Source organism: Plectropomus leopardus, chromosome 14 (genome assembly GCF_026936395.1).
Source record: "Plectropomus leopardus strain MGB_pleo_1.0 chromosome 14, ASM2693639v1, whole genome shotgun sequence".
In the NCBI taxonomy this organism is placed as follows: Eukaryota; Metazoa; Chordata; class Actinopteri; order Perciformes; family Serranidae; genus Plectropomus; species Plectropomus leopardus.
In genome coordinates this window covers 27,109,636-27,130,350 of record NC_142189.1, presented here as the reverse complement: position 1 = coordinate 27,130,350, position 20,715 = coordinate 27,109,636, and the positions used below count along the sequence as shown (strand labels likewise).

Genomic DNA, 20,715 nt, shown 5'->3' with positions numbered 1-20,715 from the left:
CATGGTGGGATGGTTTTCTCAGCTAAAATCTTCAACTTCAGAATGAGAACCAGCTGGACAAGCTGTTTTCATAAACTATTTGTATGTTTCGCTTCAAAACCAATGCACCCGAATTCATACCTATCCCACGTAATAATAAGTCAGTAATTTGTGCCTATCTCACATATTTTTTAAAGGCTGACACCACATTTGTATGTGCAATGTAGGATGTCATACAAACCATTATATGAGGATACATTGACCCGGGATAAAAGATTCTAGAAACTTTTTTGCTTTTGCTTTTTTTCCTCCACTCTCTGACAGCTGGAATGCAAGAGTGTGGTGGTTTTGGTTATCTCCATCCTTTTTCAAATTCGGGGAGAAAATCGGACACCCTGGAATGTTTCAGGAATGAGCCCCTTTTGGGCAAATTCTTAAGCAAATGAAAAAGGAGCTGCCCCATAGCTAGCGACATCAACATCCATCATACGCTGCAGGGACGAACCATGACACCTATAGCCTTGATAGTTCAACAGTCTTTGCTTACCATAATGGAGTCGCCATTCTCCCCGAGGGCACTCCGCACCAGCATTCGACAGAAATCAGGCCACAATGGACAGTGATCAAATTGCCCCTATTGTGCACGCACCACACCATTCTGGTCATCTCCTCCCTGACACAGGTAATGTGCTTATGTTACACATTCATAGACTTAAATCCTGGATGACATCAATAAAGAACTGACAATTTCATCAAAACGGTGGCCTCCTATATGTATCAAAACCACTGTCATTGGGTTCAAGCAGATTATCTCCCACATGCTCCTGAATGGGGCCTGATCGGCTTACATGTTGGGTATTTGAGGATGTTATGGAGGTCCAACGCGAACACCTGATCATATAACGCACACATCTCCTGTGTCCAACCAATGCCCTTGACCCAAATACCATGCCCCTGTCCCTTAAATGATGAAGGCTCCATTGTGGACAGATACAGAGGGTCTCCTAACTGCTACAATTGATCTCCAGTCCCAGCTCATCACTGACCCATGATAACCTTGTTAGTAAACCCCGAGGGGCAAAGACACACAAAAGAAGCGTCTCCCCAAGGAACTGACAAATGGCTTTTTCTTCCCTTGCTGGAGCAGGTGTCTTTCATATTGGACCCGTCACCAGGAGATATATCCATCCCGTTTTGTTTTTACTGTATCTCTGTCAGGGCCATATCTCAGGCTCTGACAGGGAGAGAATGTACGAGAGAATAATTCGGGCAATAACAGTAAATCTCTGCCCAACTTGACGGCACCCATTTCCTGATGAGACGCAAACGTAAATAACCGGCCGCTAAACCCACGTCCTTAGCTCCCTCCACCCTCCCTCTTTTTCAACTAATCAATCCTGAATCAATCACTTGCAATCACTGTCAGACTGTAGCCACAGTGTTATAGGCTAACCAGGCTGGCGGGAGGTTAATGCAGACTCAACTGGGCAGGTTGGTGAAGCTGGCGCAGATCAATGCTAGCTGTCTCAGCAGACCAGTGGATATGAGGTCAGTGCTGCACTGCAAACACAGTCGAGCAGTTCTAGATCAATTAAAGCCCTGATAAGAGGGAGGGAAACATTGCTGGCTCAGTGTGAGACAGGGCAAGCTGGACTGCCAGTAGTCTTGGTGAGTGCAATGCTACTGACAGTGTGATGATAAAGTTGTGAAGGCTGGCTAGAGGTCAATGTTATAGCAGGCCAGGTGAGATTTTGACAAGCTGCAGCCATTGTCTTTATAGCCTTATAGTCATTAATGTTAAGAAGAGAAAGAGCTACAAGATTTCCAGATAGTCTTTACCCATGCCAGCTTGGGTTTTCTCCAGCTTCCTCCCACAGTCAGAAGACAAGCAGGTTCAGTTCATAGTTACCTCATATTAATTGTTAATACTCGTGTGAGACACCACACGATTTGTGGCAAAAAGCTGCAAATTACCAGTGAGTGTGCAAACAAAATATTCTGTAGAAAAGCAAGAATTCAAAGAGTGTTACCATAATAACACCATCAGAAAAGTAGGTTGCCTGGCATCAGTAGTAAAATGTATTGGCAAATACTGCATTGTAAACTATTGTCATTACTGTCACAAACCTCCAAGTGAAATTTTTTGATACCGCTTTGTTTCCCCCTGGATAGAAAATCTTTCCATGATGCCACTGTTTGAGCCATCTCTCTGTTTTTCCATAACCTGTGTCAAAAAGCCTCTTATTTCCCAACGTGCTGGGCTCTTTTTCTTTCAAGAATTTAAGGCACTTTGACTGTTCCTGTGGTCTCTAAATGAAGAGTCACGGAGATGGAGGTGTACATGACATAGTGTGGTGTGTTCAGGTAAAACAGGTAGTAGACTGAGGTAAAGTGCACAAAAGACCTATTCCTTACCTTGTGCCACAGCAGTAAGGGCTTCAAATCCTAGCCAGTACTACAAGTTCTAATCATCTGTATCTGTTCAGTTATCTCTTGGTATGTGCCAAATGTATGTCAAAATTAACAATTTTGAGTGTTTATAATTAGGGCGCTCCTTTTCTTATATATATAAGTCAGGAAATGTATGTTTGGTAGATTATTTCTTTGTTGTAACAATGCTTCTTGGCAATAAATCTTATACTGCTGGAAAGCCTGTTTATTTCCCTTTTAAATGGTGCCACATTTGTAAGGAACATGCATTTGTGGGATGAACAACAGAGCGGAGTATGTGGTATGTGCCCATGAAAAATTTGCCAAATCTTCTCTGCCAATGCCAAACAGCTTATTCTGCTATTGACTCTTGTTTGGTGTTGTTCGGTGGATTGGATGATTAAAGTCTGAAGTAACAAGACATATTGGCAATTTAACAATTAATTCATTTAATAAACAGGAGCCTGAGTAGCATTTGGAAGAACCATACACAGCCACAAGAGCCTGGCACCTCCTCCTCATGCTGGTCACCAGCCTGGTCACACACTGCTGTGGGATGGCATCCCATTCTTCAACCAGCATTTGTCACAAGTCAGCCAACGTGGTTGTGTTGGTCCAATTCTTGGAGCAGACATCAACTGACCACTGTAGCGCAGCTCACAGGCACCTGATTGTCCACACCTGGGGGTGCCAGAAGCTCAAAAAAAGAGTCAGTAGCAACAGCAAGAAAAGCTGTTTGGCATTGGCAGAGAAGATTTGGCAAATTTTTCATGGGCGCAACCCACATACTGAGCTCTGCTGCTCAATGCATGCTCCACAAATGCATGTTCCTTACAAATGTGGCACCATTTAAAAGGGAAATAAACAGGCTTTCCAACAGTATAAGATTTATTGCCAAGAAGCATTGTTACAACAAAGAAATAATCTTACTTTCTGCGCTTAGTTTACATACACACACATCTATATCTATCTATCTATGTGTGTGTATATATGATATATATACACACACACACACACACACACACACACATGCATAGTATGTATATATATGTAAAACAGCATCTGACCGTGTAGCTCATTTGTTGTGGTAACTGAAAAGGCAATATCATAGCAGGAGGAATGTGTTATAATCTCAATTGATCGTGTACGTGTGCATTCCACATTATGGAAGAGGAAAAAGCTGTAGCTTCCATCTCCTGGTGACTTTTAATATTTCAAATAAACATGTGACACTAAAGTCTCCTTTATGCCACTTTTGAGCTAAGAATATCTCTCAAGAGTGAAATTTAAATAACCCAGACTCAACACCTCACCCCATCTTCTGAATTATTTAATAACTCACAGAGATGTTCATGCCACTGTGACGACCCAGCGCCGGTTCAAAGAGAGCTGTTTTTTACGTAACTGTGTTTTGATAAACTGGAGGAGGACGACAGAGAGAGGGAATTGGGGGCAAGAGATTGAAGGGGTGGGTTATAAATAGGTCACTGGCAAACAAGCGCAACACACTGCAATGATGCTCCATGACAACACAGCTGCAATGGCAGATGGAGAAACTGGAAAACTGGAGCAAAATGACAAGCGAATAATGAATCACGCCAAAGCTGAGCGTGCTACACAAAAATGGCTGACTTGGGTTGAGCGAGCCATCCCTCAAGTGGAGGACCATCTATTTGGCAAAAGTCCACTTTCCTTATGTGCCATTCAGCATGACACAGAATTACTTGCTCTGTAACTGAACCTGCACTGTGGAGGGTCAAGAAATTAGAACAAGAAATGATCACCTTGTTATCAATATCACAGATGTAAGACAAGTAACTGTGTGCTACTCTGTTCTTTTATATTCAGAGTGCAATTCAAATGGGTACTGAGGAGTCAACAACAGAAGTCAGCTGGTTAACTGTTTTCAGCACAAAACGAGGTGCACAGTCAATGAATCCATCCCGCACATGGCTATTTAAAGCACTGACTCTGCTCTCCACAATCTCTGCCCTCCATTCTGGCAGTGTCGGTTCTAGCAAATTTAGTATTCTAAACAACTAAACAAAAGATCATTTTTCCTGCATGTTTTTGTTCTTTTTGATAGACAAAATATTGAAAAATATTTTTTTCATTATTATTACTATTAGTTCAAATTCTTTATTTATTGCTTTATTTATTTTGGTGACCTCTTCTAGGTGGCACCCATGGCAGCTGCCTTTGTTGCCCATAGGAAGATCTGCCACTGCATCCTGGTGTGTGCATGTGTGTGTGTGTGCACACGCGTGCGTATGTGTGTGTGAGAGTGTTTGGCAGGAGGGGTGTATTGTCACGGGATGGCAGGCGCTTGATGAATAGTTTGACTTCTCCGACAGCTGGGACGGAGCGTGGCCACAGTTTAAGCTGCAGACATAAGAGCCCCAAAAGCACACACACGCACACACAGACACACGTGGTGGTTACACAAATACTAATACACACCCTGACACACTTGCAGAAAAAAAAAATGGCCACGGCATCTCAGACAGCACAACAGCTGAACAATCTGTGTGGGCAAATTAGTGATGTTTTAGTAATGGCTTTACTGCCTCCACATAAATTAAAACCATTTGCAAACTATCATCACTATTCATTTTTTGGTGAGTCTTTACATTAGTCTACAACAGAGGGAACAGCCCGACCTCAGTGACATTAAGCTCGTCGTGTCTAGACAGAACAAAACGTCAGCGATTGTCCCATTCTCTGTTCTGCTCTCGGATGAGATTATGTCGAGTGAATATACAAGTGGCGTGTCTGCCATCGTTTATTTCAAGGGGCTGGGATGTTGATATCTGATGTCTGAGTCATGTACAGGCTGGGGATAACCCTCAAAGCTCTCTCTCTCTCTCCGGCTCCCCTCCCCCCCAGCCCACGCCGGACCGCCTGCTGAGGCACAGCAGGGCTGCCAGGTCATACTTAACACCAACCACAGCCCCTCTCTACAAACCTCTTCTCTGCCCACTACCCCACCCCCCTGCTCCCATCCCCCACCAGATCCTCAAATCTGCATTACAATAAAGGAGGAGGAGCGAGATGGGGTGTAGGGGGTTTGAGGAGACGATAGAGAAGGAGGCTTAGAGAGAGTGATGATCTCACAGATTGGCAAAAAAAGCCTTAGCTAGCAGACAACCTAGAACTGAGCTAATGAGTCTATGTGTGTGTGTGTGTGTGTGTGTGTGTGTGTATAGTGGTGGGGGGTTAATGTATTTGCATGTGGCTGCACGCAAGTGGTTGTTGTTGTATTTATGTCTTTGTGTGTACCAAACAAACGACACCTTTGCTGCCAGCTATTTGTGAGCAGCAGGGGAGAGTCTGTGTAGCGTTACATCACTCTGGCCCTTTTCTAATATCCTAGGATGCAAAGCTGTCATGAAACACAGCCTTTTATGTTTTATTGGTCTGGAGTGGGTTGTGATATCTGTGACCATTAAACTGAATTCACCAGTGTTAATTAATTACTGTGTGATACAGGGCAGCTGACATTTTGTGATTTTTGACAGATATATTTGATAAATGGTGGTGACAGCGACCCTCTTCACTTTTCAATATTGACATTTATTCAGAGGTGCTTCTACTGTTTTGAGCACAGCCATTTACTTATAAGGCAGACTCTGGAGGTGTTACTGTCTTAAGTACATGTCCATTTCTTTAATAAAACATCAGTTCTGCCAATATTAATAATTACTAGAGGCCATGGTCAATACAGACTTATGCACTTAAAGCAAATGTAGGTCAGGGGTGCAAAGTGTGGAGGCTATTGCCCCTTCCCTTCTTTCTACCAGCAACCCAATTGCCAGAAAAAATGTTGACGTATATTTCTGAAAAAAAAACCAAATATATTACATTACATATATTATGTGCAGAATATGCTGAAATGTTAGGGTTCAACAATGTCGTGGTTAACATGTAGTGAGGTTGAGGCAATAAAATCACTTGGTTATGGTTAGGGAAAAATCAGTTAAAAATAATCTTCACTGGAAACATAGCTTTTGTATAAAAAACAACCACTTTTGTTGCACAGTCCCCACTGGAAATACAGTGACAGGTTACTACAAAACATTCAGGATTGGAGCCTAAAAAGCTGCCTGATAAACAGGCTGGCTGCTACAAAAAATCTATGCTTGGAGCTAAAAAAGTCACTGGAAAAACACTGATGGTTTGCTTCAAAACATCCAAATGCTGAGCCTAAAAAGCCACCAGAGTAACATGACAGGTCACTACAGAACACCCAAGTTTGGAGCCTAAAAAGCTGGTAGCAAACCATGGTGGGTCACTAAAAAAAACCCCACATTTAGAGCCAAAAATGCTGCCGGAAAAACACAGGCTGGTCACTGCAATAAATCAAAGTTTGGAGCCTAAAAAGCAGCTGTAAAACACAACGGGTCACAATGACACCTAAGTTTGAAGCATAAAAATTCACCGGAAAAACAAACAATCAAACACCTACATTTAGCGCCTCAACTGCTGATGAAAACACAGTAATCACTCATTAAAACAGAACCAGTTTGGTTGTTTTTTGGTATCCAACAGGGGTCTGCAGCTTGGCAGGTGTCTCGCCTAGGCATCACACTATTCCCTCCACTTCCACATAACAAAGTCAGCTCATACATCACTTTAGAAAAGCTAATCTGGTATGTATAAAATGTACAGATTAATCTATTTGTGTTTTTTTCCTTCTGGTGGACTGGGCTGGCTACCCCCCTACTTACAGCACCCTTGTGACAGACCACTCCCATCTCGGCCTTCATTGTGATTTCAAAAACACACCTGTAAAGTTTTGTGATTGCATCTTACAGTTATGACGCTATCATGGTAAAATAATCTGTCCACGGACAGACATATAAACACCTGGCAATGTACTTAAAATCTGTAGTTCGCATTTTGCCATAATGACCCACAGACAAAAATAATGATCAAGGGTGCACATACTATATCTCTCCAAGGCAACAGCAAAAGTTGTTGACAAGCCACCAGCAGAGTCTTCGGGGAGTCACAGGTTCAGACCTGGGCAAAATATTGTGCAGAACACAATTACCCATAAAACCACAAATAGTTGTTTTTACACATTTTGGTTTTTGTAGAGGTTAAACTAATAGGTTATTTGCTGTTTTCTCCTGTCTTTATGCCAAGCTCAGTTAACAACCTCCTGGCCCAGCTTATTTAGTGCACAGATATGAGAGTGGTTTTGATCTTATCTAACTCTCTGCAAATACCATAATGCAAAACATAGTTGTTTACCTACTGATAAAAAGCGGAGGAGGATTTAGCTGTTTTCTTGTTGCTCAGGCGTGTCAGTGCGTACGGGGATCTTTATGAAAACAACCTTCAAACGCTGTTGAGGACAGATGTCGTTTTGACTCTCATATTATGTTTTAACTAGACTGACAGCCAAAAGAGTCTGTTTGGGTTTACTTTCCCTTCTGTCTCTGAAGCTCGGCATCTCTCCCATTGTGGTGTCTGTGTCTGTGTGTGTGTTAGGGAAGACTGCAAGAAAGTGTGGGAGGGATGAAGAGGGAGAGCGGACGAGGAAGAGCAGGCTGTGATAATGATGAATGAGATGATGGCACACTGACCTAGTAACGCCGCAGTGCCGTTGGCAGCAGGGATGAGCTGCCTTACTACTGTACGCTACTGTCTGACACGCACACACACACACACGCACACACACACACACACACACACACACACACACACACACACACACACGCGCGCGAGCACACACGCAAGCACACACACACACACACACACACACACACACACACACACACACACACACACACGGACTCTGCACAGCCCCTATTTTCTACCTCTGCTCTGCTCATCAACGCTTTCTGCACTCCTTAACTCCTCACCCTCTCCTTTTACTTGTCTCGCCATCTGTTTAATCCCTCGCTGCCTTCTCACCTGGCCTACGTGGTATGACAGCAGATGGAAACAAAGCACCGCTGGGCGAATTTGCCTATTATGACCCAAGACCTGATGCTAGAGAAAGAGTATATGACGAGGAAGAAAAAAATGGAGTCTGACGGGAAGATGGCGAGGGTAAAGGTTAAAAGGAAACCACGCTCCATTTCCCTGCGGTCACAGAGGTTGAGACTCTCGGCTGCATAAATTGTGGGAGTCAAAGTCATCTCAAATAAACAAGACAGAGATGATAAGGCAAACAAAAACAACGCCAAAGCCATATCCTCTTCCATTCTCCTCTTGACTGGGTTCCCACCAAACCACATTGCACCCCCCTACCCCCCCTCTCCTTAACATCAGCGAGAGAAGTCGATAGAAGCAGTAGTTGCCATGGTAACCGGCTCTGTGGCATGTCTGCACGCACGGAGAAATGCAGGGAGGGGTGTGTCGCGTCATGTCTGCCACCTCAGGCACAAGAGAGACAGAAATAGGAGGGGGTAACGTGAGGGAAATCTACACACATCAACATGGTTATTTTTTTAGAGATTGTGTTTTGAAGCTCCCAACAGACTATTCTATCAATGAAAACATGCAAGCTCGGCTGAGTATTGGACATCCAACTACTATCCCTTCCTTCTCCGCCTCCTCAGAGAGACCACTGCCCGAGCCCAACAGACAGATACATCTGCGCAAGCCCCCAGCCAAGATGGCTGCCATGTGCAGCTTTGTGGTTGCCTGCTGGTGAGGGCCTTTTTGCAGTCAATAAGCCAGTTGATCGAATTAATTAGCATCACAAAGGGCTTTCTTTTAAGTCTACGCACCCCTATTCATGTCAGTGAAGAGGGCCGTGCACCTGATTCTCCTAGTAATTAGGTGCTTGGCCATGCAAATGTTCTGTTTGTAACAGACTCAATCGAACGTGTGAAGTCTAATTTACACATTTGCTTAGATACAACTTTTAGGCATTTGTGATAGGGGAGACCAGGAATGGTTGTAACAGTTTTTACATTTCTGTATGTATCTTGGGAGCTCTGTAAAAAGCCAATGCATTCAAAATGGGATATGTACCAGTTACATGTGTCTGCTAACTGTTATCTCTGTAACACAAACAGAAAATGCATGGTTTAGTCTCAGTCACAAGAATTGAAATGTTAAAATTCATTCAATAGTTCAGGTTAGTTGTGACAGCCTGGGGTGAAATATAACGTCCTAATTATGACAAGATTCTGACTAAAAGTAAAGACACTGATTATGACTAAAAGTATGAGCATTTAAAGCTTTTCATTCAACACTTAAATGACCTTTTAACATAATCAGTGTGTGTCTGTGTTTGTGTGTTTGTAACTTATCCTGTAAGACGGTTTGTATAATTTTCTACAAAAATGCACACACAACAGTTCATATGTTCTACAAATTAGCGCCCCACTAATGACGTTACATCCCTAATGGAAATGTACTTATTTACGTAAAGTTGCAGAGGTTAGGTTTAGGCAATAAAAGTTACTTGATAAGGTTAAGGAAAAGAAACATGGTTGGGCGTCTTTAGGGTTAGGCAGTGTCTGTGGGAATGTCCTGGGGGAAAAGTCCTGTGTTTTGTGTTTTTTCTTTTCCAGTTCCCTCATCTCAAAGTCAATAGGTTTTTGGTTAGATACCTGAGATAAAGTCTGCGGCTAAGACATAAACAACATAAACAACATAAAATATGTCAGTAAATACCCAACCTGTAAATTCTGAAGCTTTTACGTGTCCTAAAAAGGCAGTTGCTAACAAATGGCTAAATGAGACTACAGAATGTCATCATGCCAAGCTACGCTGAACATAGTGTTACAGCTTGTTGCAGTGGCGATCATGCGACCGTAGTGCAGTTACCCTAACATTAGCGTTTTACTTCTGGCAATTGTATTAAGGCTTCAAAAATCCTGGAAGTGGTGTTCATTCGTAGAGATTATCTTGTTGAACACAATGTGTAAGTATCATTAAACGTTTGTTTACCACAGAGCTAACTTTCTGCAATGACCCAAAAGCCAAGGGAACCAGGGCATGCTAACTTCTGCATCATCCTACAGAAAAACTTCATCCTTGGGGCACTCTATTGCTTACATGAGGAATAAGGATTAAACTAAGCACGTGCAGAGTGAATTAAGTGAATCATAGCTTGTTCCTTAAACTTCAGCAATCCAGTGTTACAACCACCCCCGGTCTCCCCTACATTAAAATGAAATGTTTTTAAACCTCTGTTGTATAATCCACTTTATGGCTAACTCCCCCATCCCCCCTCACATTTTCTCAATATTAGAGCTATTTTATGATTGTATCTTACACAATGACATTGTCATAAGCTATTGAGGTATATGGGCCATTAGCCGTGCAAAACTGCGACAAATTTGTAACCATCAAACTGTCACAAAACCGTAGGAAACAGACAGGAAACAGCCTGCACTCTTGTTTTGGCAATTGTGTATGCATGAATTGCTGATGAAGAGAGGAACCTGGGAAATTACATATTCATCACGCTGATATGCTTAAGTAATTTGTTCAAGGTGACTGTCATAAAGATAACTTTTCTCCTCCCTGAAGCAGCAGGAACCACAAAGACATGTTTCTGATTCTTCTCCCTCGCTCCAGTCCTCCTCTCGCTTTCTACTTGTGATGCTCATCAGTTGGCTCACCCGGAGAGAGACAATGGAGGCTTTTAGCGGGATTTGAGAGCTCATCCTGTGTCAGGGCATGAAAAATGGGCAACCACACAAACAGGGGCATTGACTAGCTCGGAGGGGGCAAAGTGTGAAGAGGAGAAGAAGCAAAGTGTTAAACGTGACAGAAATAAGTAGGCAGGTAGAGGACAGAGGAAGTCGTCCAGCTACAGTCTCATTTCTCTCAAGGAAATCGGGCCATGTCATCATCACAATGTGTGTCTATGAGTTCTGCTCATAGACACACATGAGGATCTGAGGATGAAAATAGTAAACGCAGTGTCACTTGTACTTGTATTCACCTTCTTGTCAAAATTTTAAGGAGAAAATGTATACCACTCTCATGTCTGAACGCTAGATATGCAGCTGCAGCCAGCTGTCGGATAATGTTAGCTTAGCTTAGAAGACAGGGAAACAGCTAATCTAGCTCTGTCCAAAGGTAACAGAATCTACCTCCTGTTTGTTTAATCTGTATAAAAGTGAGGAAACAAGGCTAGCTGTTCCTAGTCTATGCTGAGTTAAGCTAAGCTAAGCTAGGCTAAGCTATGCTAAGCTAATTAACTGCTGCTCCTAGCTTCACATTTAGCATACAGACATGAGAGTGGTATCAGTCCTCTCATTAAATCTCAGTAACAATGCAAATATTTCCCAAAATGCCAAAATATTCATTAAAGAGAAACAAACAAAAAAACCGAAAACAAGTTTTTCCCTCTCACCTGTAGTGCTATTTATCATATGTCCGCCTCAACAGCAATGTCTATTTCCACAAATCACGATCCGGTTACTCATGATAATCAACAGACCTCGTCGTGAGCAGTTTCATGTAGGAACTACTTTCTTTCTATCAAACTACACCCGGCAACCGTATCACTGTGTAGGAGGAAGCGTGCATCTACTCGTGGAAGACAGGCTCTCGCTAGTGACAGTACGAGATGTAAACATTAATGGCGTCCTCCTCAGCTGAGCTACATTAGCTAACTCAGTGGTGCTAGGTTTGCTAGCAGTAGTAAGCGTCCCTCTGCTTAGTGATACAGTTGGTGTTGTTCGGTAAAAAGAAAATAGTTCCTGCATGAAACTGTTCACAAGGTCTGTGGATTATCTTGAGTAACCAGGTCATGATTTCTGGGGAGACAATTCTGCTGAGTTTTTCAAATGTATTTTAAAACGTTATTTTATATTTAATTCTTTATTTATTTATTTACTTTTTAAGCTTTGAGCGCCACAAGCCGAGTGCCATCCAGCTCCATTATATTGGTGAGAAGGCAGACATCGCTATGGCCGATATTTGCAACACATGGCAACATTAATAAGTAGCACTTCAGGAAAGAGGGAAAATATGTATTTTGACTTTAGGGTGAACTGACCCTTTAAGTATATATAAGAAATGATTGAAAGGATATGTGCTGAAGGGTCTGACACTGGCATTTACAGATCATTTTTGAATGTTCAGAGTTTAAAATGTTTTTTTTTTTGTGGACAGAAATACTACACAAAGTTCAAGGAAATCTGATTTGATTTAAAACTGCTCCTGGTATATATATATAATTCAGGTTTAAATGATAACATGTGTTGACCTTTTGTAGCTAAAAATTGCAGTCCCTTGTCACACATATAGGCGCAATCATAACCTAGCCTGTATCTTAAAGCAATGTCCACTTATACCAAAAAGTTTTCCCTTCCTAGACTGGCTTATTTAATTAGTTTTTTGAGACCCGAGGAGGCAAAACTGGTACTTTCCCCCAAAAAGGCCATATACAAAACTTTTTTTCTTTAATCTTAGCTTCTTGCAAAAGTGCTGAGTAAGTTAATGCCCAAATTCTTCCAGACATATGAAACAGTAGGAAAAGTCTTGCCAATCATCCAGCTGAGCAGCAGACTCTTGCACTGACGGGGGTGAAAGAGGCCAATCTCCTGCCTGAGGTTAACCAAGTCTCTCTGTAGAGGCTTGGATGCCATGCTGTGAAGACAACTCTTTCTTCTGCTGATCAAACCAGGAACATCTCTTTGAAATCTGACCTTAATGTATAGACCTCATCAGAGCGAGGGCCGACTTAGACGTCCCACATCAGAGAGGAATTCCAAAGCCAAGACTGGGCTGTGCATGCACTTGGATGGCGAGATTTAGGGGGTTAAAAACATCTTTGAAACATATTGTTCTCTTTCTTGACTCAGTTTTGGAGAATGTATGGAGCAGTGGTGGTTGGTTAGGGGGGGTGCGGATTGTGAACCCCTGAGGGTGTATTCCACTGTGGGAAGCTCAGCCCACTGAATGGATGGAGATCATTCTGTGGGTGGTGTATGCATGCCTCACATACCACGGCTGTGACATGTTTGTGTGAGTGCGTGTATGTGTAGAGGGGGTCGTTCTGTGTGCCATCGGATCGGTGGAAACAATGACAGAAAGGCGAAGAGAGAGCGAGAGAGAGAGGGATATAAAGGGATGCCTCAGAAGAATACTTTAATAAGAGGAAATCATAAATTCCACTTAATGAAGCGCCATAAAGTTGACAAGCAGACAGAGCGCCATTTTGTTAACACGGGTTCATCTGCGGGATAAATGAGGGCCTCGCTGATGGGAAAAAGGAGCATAATTTGGTTAAGGTTGCCAGAATTAAGAGTAACGGCTTGAAAATGAGGCAGCTGGCAAATATAAATGCATGTGCGACCCTGTGTCATGACTGGCTGGTCTGTGGAAGGCTTTCATAACTCAGCTTAAAACATATGACCCCTGACCCATCAGCTTTGGGCTCCCCAAAAAAATTGCAGTGTCATTGCTGCGATCGTGGGATTCGCTCGTCTGGCCAAGAGACCTCATTACCGTCTGACAGGCTGATTCACTGTCTCCCTGTCTGTGTCGGTGACAAAGCAGCCCCAGTGCCATCGCAAGGTCTCCACTGAGCGCAAAGCTTGCTGCGTGTTATGTAACCAGTTTACTCTTGGAAAGCCGGGCCCGTCGCTCAAAATCCAGCGGAGGCCATTAAAGAATTCTTCAGGGCTCATTCGAACAGAAAATGCGATCATCAAGATCGTCTGAAGGTTCCTTTCAGCTCAAGGAAGTCACTGAAACTTTGACCTTTTTAAACTTATCTTCATACAAAGTGTACACCAGAGTGAAACAGTGATGGAAGTCTGGATATCATGAGCTTGAAATAATCGCTATGCTGGTCCAAAGCGTTCTTTTAACACTTTACGGCCCAGACACACCAAACTGGTGTCAAAGAGCTAGTGGCGATGCCAAATGACAGCCAATGACCAAATATGTTCTGCTCTTTGGCTGAAAAGAAATAAATCTCCATACCGGCAGACGGCAGCGGTTTATTTTCTTCTGTTATTCAAAAAGGGGAACCAGAAGGCCAACAGGACGGATTCAAGATGCTAACTAGCACATTAACAACCCAATGTTGTACACAATAACACAAACAGCTACAAAGCATTTCTGTTAAAGAGCTCAATGGCTGAAAAAAAAAAAAATCTTACCTTGTATGAGTTTGTTTCGATCTCACATTGTCGGTCCATGTTGGGCCGTTGGTGAGCAAGTGTCGACCTTGTTTTTGCAGCACATCCAGCATTGTTGGTGCTTGTTGGCCCTTGTTTTTTTTTTTTGCTGATTCAGCATGTTGAATTGGTGTCAGAGCTGGCGGTGCCTGTTGGTGAGTGTTGGCAGTTCAGGTCTGTGGACAAGAAGAAAAATGAAAATTAGGAAAGCAAACAAACAGCTAAAGTCAAGCTGGCATGAGCTCGAAAAACAAACTTGTTATAATAGGTTTTTTGGTGTTTTCAGCTGTTGAGCCATTTAGTAGAAATGACTCATCGTTGTTTGTGTAATTGTTCACAAGCACACGCTAAAAATAATTTTTTTCATCATCGGGTGTTGTTGTTAATGTGATACCTGGCTAACCAGCATCTTGAACGCATCCTGTCAGTTTACCAGTTTCCCTTTTTGAATGACAGACTTCTGTTGTTTTGTGACCACTCATTTTTTGATTTTAGTTTGGTCTCCAAGGTGACACACCAACTCTACATGGCTGCAGTGTGTCCCTCATTGTTGGCCCTCATTGTCACTAGTCTGTTTTTTTTCTGCAGTAAAGCCTGTCTGTGAATGAAATTACAGTTCAGCTAAGCACAGAAGAGGGGAAATGGAAGCCAGGAATGTCAACAAAGAGCTAAAGTCAAGAGGTTGTGAAATCGAAATAAAATTGTTGTATGCCATAAGATTACTTTTTTTTTTGTCTGTCGGCCGATGTACTTGTTGGTATGTCGGCTGCCAGTTTGATGTGTTCATGTCAACTTTTTGGCTGAGACACAGGGACGTTCATTGACGCTTTCCTTACTCCTGTTGCTGTTCCTCATGTGCTGAGCTGAACTGCCAAACAGAGTGATGTCTCTCACTGACGGGCTCTGCAGACTCTGCCGATGATTCAACATGCTGAATCAGCTGAAAAACAGACATCAAGGAATGACTAGAGCCAACAGTGTGGGACTCTCTGCAAAAACTAGGGTGACAGACGCTCACCAACAGCCTGACATTAAACCATGGCTGTCAGTAGCGAACACATTCTCTCAGCTTCTAATCACAGGTACAGGTACATCTTAGAACTGTGAGCAGAACCGCAGTTTGGTGTTCTCCTCCCTGATTGGCAGTTTACAAGGTAAAGACAAGTTATAAGAAAAGTTCTAAAAACTTGTTTTGTCACAGAAACATGTTTTATTTCCCCTTTGGATCCTGAATTTTTAGATTAATAACCACTGATTTGCTACTGTTGTCATCAGTGAATTTAAAGCACGATTTATCACCTTTATGGTATCTATTATGGTATCAATTCAGCATCTTTAAACACTTTTAGGTGTTTCTTCTCAATGACAGTAATTCTCTCTCAGAATAGTGACCTATTGTGACCTGTGTGATTTGTTTCTTGAATCGAGTGCTGAATAAGTTAAAGAACAAAGTTTAAAAAGGTTTTAAAAGTTTTAAGCTTTAAAAGAAATCTTCCAGACATGCGAAACAGCGGAAAAAGTCCCGCTGATGATTCAGTTGAGCAGCAGACTGTTGCAGTTACGGGGGGGTGAAGGAGGCCCATCCCCCGGCTGCAGATTGGGCAGATCCCGGCTGTCACGCCCCTGGGAGGAGACTCCGGTCGACTTTGAGGCGCGGTTGAAATACTCACAGTCTCATCACCAACATCCTTTAATTTGAGCTCAGCCACCGTGGGGTCCACACACTCACAGAAAAAGGGGGATCTTCTCGTTTCCAAACCCAGCTAGGGAGAAGGAGACCCGGTCCGGATTTTTCACCTCTTTGGCAAAATATTACCCATCCCAGATCTGGATTTTTAAATCTCAAAAACTCCTCGAGGTTTTTCTTTTTCGATTTTCTTTTTTGTTCAGAGCACCTAAAGGAAAAAAAATGGGAGCCCAGTTGTCCAAGGGTGGAGTAGCTGTTGAGGGGAAAGCCGCCGCCGACCCTGCTGCTGCCAAAGCCAACGGCCAGGTGAGTAAAGCAGGCCTGACATGTCGAGCATCAGCGGGGAGCCACATGGCACCCAACGCCCACTGGCAGGCAGCATGGGTGCCACGGCGGGGCTCAGCATCGGCGCCTAGCTGTTGCTCTTTCTCACTGTGACCTCATTTAAACCTTCGTTAACTGCAGAGCAATTGAGTTTTGAATGATTTTATTACCGGTTTGTTTAAATCTAGCGGACTGTCAAGCAGAGCAGCCGTCGAGTAACCATGCTCGTCCCCGCTCAGCGCGCACCAGACCTGCCTTTGTTAATTCCCTCCGCGGGTCCCAAGGGGGCAATTCACCCGCAAATTTTTTCCCAAAACCGACAAATTTATGTCTAAACGTGTGTTGGGAGCGTGTTCTCTGTCATGAGTTGGCGCTAATCAGAGAGATAGTCGCTCTCAACGTCGAACAAAAGATGTGAGGTGCGAAGGATGCAAATGCGCTCTGCTGGAGGCGCATTTTGCGGAGTTGCAAACAAAGCGCGGACGGGCGCCAGTTCGAGCCCCCTTTGTCCCCAACTGTTAATCACGTATGCGTCTAGTCTCAAAATGTTTGCGAAGGTTACAGACGGAAACAAAGCCGGTTGTGATGAGTGATTTGTGAATAACTGCCGACTGTTGTGAGAGTTTAAGTCTGACTCCAGATCAGAGGATGCATTATGCGATGTACATGTTGATAAACTTAGGTAATGGAGGTGGACTTAAATGAAAACCACTTCCTCATTTATTAAATATGACTCCTCTGCTGACACTGTCTTTGTGTGTCATGACTGATGCGTGCTTGGCTGTATTGTGGCCAGCCTAAGCTCACGCAGAGAGCAGAGCGAGATGTGAGCTGCAGCTTTTGGATGAGAGCAGAAAGCAGGTTTCATGGGGATTCCTTTGTTCCACCAACTTGCTGCCTCTGTTGACGTTTGCATGCAGCACTACTGCCCCCATGTGTCAGCTGAGAGTGATGCAAACAGCTGTTGATTCCCCCCCCCCCGAACCACTGTCAGGGCAAGCAGCTTTCCTCAAGTATAACATGGATTAACTATCGGGAGTAAATGGGCTAATGCTAATCTGTCATATGCCAGATCTCTTTAGATTTATTTGGACTGCTGTACACATCGCATCAATCCGTCTGTATGTTTGAGCGATTTTCCATCTCCAGAGGCAGTGTGTTTGTTTTGACCCAGTTTGATTATTTTAATCCACAACTAATGAGTCCTCTTCTCTGCAGGAGAACGGCCATGTCAAAACCAACGGCGACGTGTCAGCCAAGCCCGACGGGGAAGCGGCGGCCGCTGATGGAAATGGAACAGCCGAGCCAGCCAAGGAGGGCGAAAACGGCACTGGGGATGCCATCGAGCCCGCTCCTGCAGCTGAGGGCGAGGGCGCCAAAGCAGAAGGCGAGGCGGCCAAGGAGGGCAAGAAGAAGAAGAAGTTCTCCTTGAAGAACTCCTTCAAATTCAAGGGCATCTCGCTGAAGAAGAGCAAGAAGGGCAGCGAGGAGGGCAAGGAGGAGGCCACCTCCCCAACGACCGAGGACAAGCCCGAGGAGAACGGCCACGCAGCCAAGGAAACCAAAGAGGAGACGCCGGCCGCTGAGGCCAAAGAGGACGAGGCGGCCGCCCCAGCTGCCGACGCCGCACCCGAGGGAGAGACCAAGGCGGCGGAGGAGGCCCCACCCACAGAGGCTGCCCCCGCCGAGGAGGCCGCGGCCGCCGCCCCCGCCGAGGACTCGACACCTGCAGCCTCTGAGGGCGAGGCCAACGCAGAGTGACTGCACCCCGCCACCTGAACTGATTTTCCAAGATTAAAGTATATAAATATATATATGAGAGACTTGTGCCACGTTCTTAAAGTTATAAACAAAACTAGAAAAGAAGACGAAGGATATATCACATTTGCTGATTCAACCACCAGTTCACTGCCTTTTATTAGTTCTTCGACAGACGGAATCTCACCGGGCCCTCTCATGATGATAGTGTCGGCGTGTGTCGCCCCCTCATGGTACACACGGGGACTGGCATGTGGCGAAGGTAATGGATTGGATGTGGAGCGAATCAGGAATACTGACTTATTTTCCCAATTCATGGAGAAGCATCCTTTTTAACAGCGTGGCAGCCCTATAACATTTTATTTTTCTTTCTCATCTCTTTGGGATCTAAAAATTGTCACTGTGGCGGAGCGGGGCAGACCATCTCCTTCACTCGAAATGACTGTTATATGGACACATAAACCTTTCAAAAAGATCTTATTCATTTTTAGAATTCTACATTCCTATGTTTTACCCCCAAATTTCAAGTATTTTGTCATGTATAGAAAAGTGAAAACGGAGGAGGGGAGGTGGAAAAAGAGCAATGTCTTTGTTCGTGCATTTTGATTCTTTTTCTGGCTAAAACCACATTCAAGCTTCTTGAGTATTGCAGTGTTCACATTTCAGAGTTTATGACGCAGGGGTTGGGATTGTGTACAAAAATGTGAGCTTTTTATCTGCAAACTGTCTCTGTAAATATGTTTTGGCCAATATTTTTGGTTCTCTTTATTTTGCTATCGTTTGAAGATGTTAATGGTTTTATTGTAACTTTTAATAAGGGTAAATAAATGTTCGATCCCCTCTGTCTGTGTCCCGCCTTGTGATTCTCACCTCAAGACACACTCATGAAGTAGGTAGGTGGGTTGGACTATTTTTAGACTACTGCATCATGCATTCACAAAAACAATATAGTATATTATTATATAATACAACCCGGATTAAAGAGCACATACATGAAAAGTCATTCCAATCAAACATGATTTAGATTTAAGTTACAATGAACATGAATATTAAAGGTTGCATTGCCTGAATAATGCTTGATTTATGCTATATATATATATATATAATAAAATCACAACTTATGCAATATTGTCAAACAGAATTTTGGAAAATAATCTTTACATTTTTTCTTTTTATACATATATTTTTTCCACATTCAGCAGCACTTGGAAAGCGCTACATTACATTTTACTGCGAGTCCAAATAAATGACGTGGACACACAGCTGCAGGCATAACTAGCACAGTAAAAGTGCATGACATTTAATAACAGGATTTCGTCCATAATTAATTACTTATGGCAACACATTTGACATGTGGTCATCAGAAGCTAGAGTAAGACCCACTTAAATAATCCATTATCCGCTGCTTAACATAGCTCATTCTACTTCTGGCTTTTGTACTCAAGCCCATGACGATATTCCTAATATTAATCCAAATCCTCACCTTTTCACGGGTAACACAAGAGATTTTTGCACAAGATCAAAGGGCTCAAATCACACTTATGCAAAAAATCTCACTATGACATAATACATCCATTGAGATATATATTTTAATTCTTGGCTAGATAGTTGAAATTGGGAATTGTTTACATTGGTGCTTTATTGAGGGAGATAAACTTGTGTCATTTGAAAATTTAAGGAAAAAATATACACTATGAGAATGTGGAGGCTCATGCACACCTTCGTAGGAGAAAATAGTCCAGGTGAAGTGAATTTGCACACAATGTCTTTACTACTACTTACTAATTACTTACAATATAATTTCTTTAAATATATATCATATACATACTCCTGATTTATTTTTAGAAGCGCTTAACACCTGTGGACTTGTATCTGGGTGTGCTTTAGAAAATAACCCATCATGTCTAGAAGCGAGATGCAGGTGTAGATAAAGAACAAATATGGCACTTTAAAAAGAAAACATGTGTTATTAACATAAAAGGGAGTTTCACTCACCCAAATTTGAAGGTCTTGAGGAATGCTGGGAGAGGGACATACAGTAAGAGAGGAGATAACAGGCAAAACATGGGATCAAATCATTGGATCAAGTGTCCAGGGAAATGCAGACAAATCTAATTAATTATAAAATGATCAATAGAACTAGTTGGACCTGAAGTGAAATGACTTGGACTGAAAACTTGTGTTGGAAGTGTGATGCAACTTGTGGCACTGTCTTACACATGCTTTTAATCATGCCTCATGCAAGATTTTCTCCTACATAAATACAGTGATGACTTATTCACCAGTACAGGGACCAATGCTTTGCCTTTAAGGCATATTCCCAAATTGTAATGGTCTAAATGCCCAAATGATCTCCTGGTGCTGAATAGCAGTTATTACTGGATGTGGGATAGTGTTTCAACACTGGAAAAGGAGACACATCAGTGA

The 20,715-nt window shown here is 43.0% G+C and overlaps 2 protein-coding genes across 2 annotated transcripts in view; one reads left to right on the top strand and one right to left on the bottom strand.

The window, feature by feature from the left end:
* Positions 1-16,081, bottom strand: part of LOC121953989 (uncharacterized) — a 77,258-nt gene extending 61,177 nt beyond the window's left edge. Inside the window, exon 1 of the mRNA XM_088087361.1 lies at positions 14,502-16,081. Coding sequence (XP_087943487.1) covers positions 14,502-14,593 — 92 coding nt within the window. The 5' untranslated portion in view covers positions 14,594-16,081. The remainder of the gene's footprint in view (positions 1-14,501) is intronic.
* A 152-nt stretch (positions 16,082-16,233) lies between these two features.
* marcksl1a (MARCKS-like 1a) lies at positions 16,234-19,130 on the top strand. Its single transcript, XM_042501286.2, has 2 exons — positions 16,234-16,512; positions 17,749-19,130. The coding sequence occupies exons 1-2, from the start codon at positions 16,429-16,431 to the stop codon at positions 18,289-18,291; spliced, it is 627 nt and encodes a 208-aa protein (XP_042357220.1). The 5' UTR covers positions 16,234-16,428; the 3' UTR covers positions 18,292-19,130.
* Positions 19,131-20,715: the final 1,585 nt, after the last annotated feature.

Excerpts from the sequence above, each read along its gene's own strand:
- marcksl1a (XM_042501286.2), top strand. The coding sequence starts at position 16,429 with ATGGGAGCCCAGTTGTCCAAGGGTGGAGTAGCTGTTGAGGGGAAAGCC. Across the intron at positions 16,513-17,748 it reads CTGCCAAAGCCAACGGCCAG|GAGAACGGCCATGTCAAAAC; the intron begins GTGAGTAAAGCA and ends TCTTCTCTGCAG.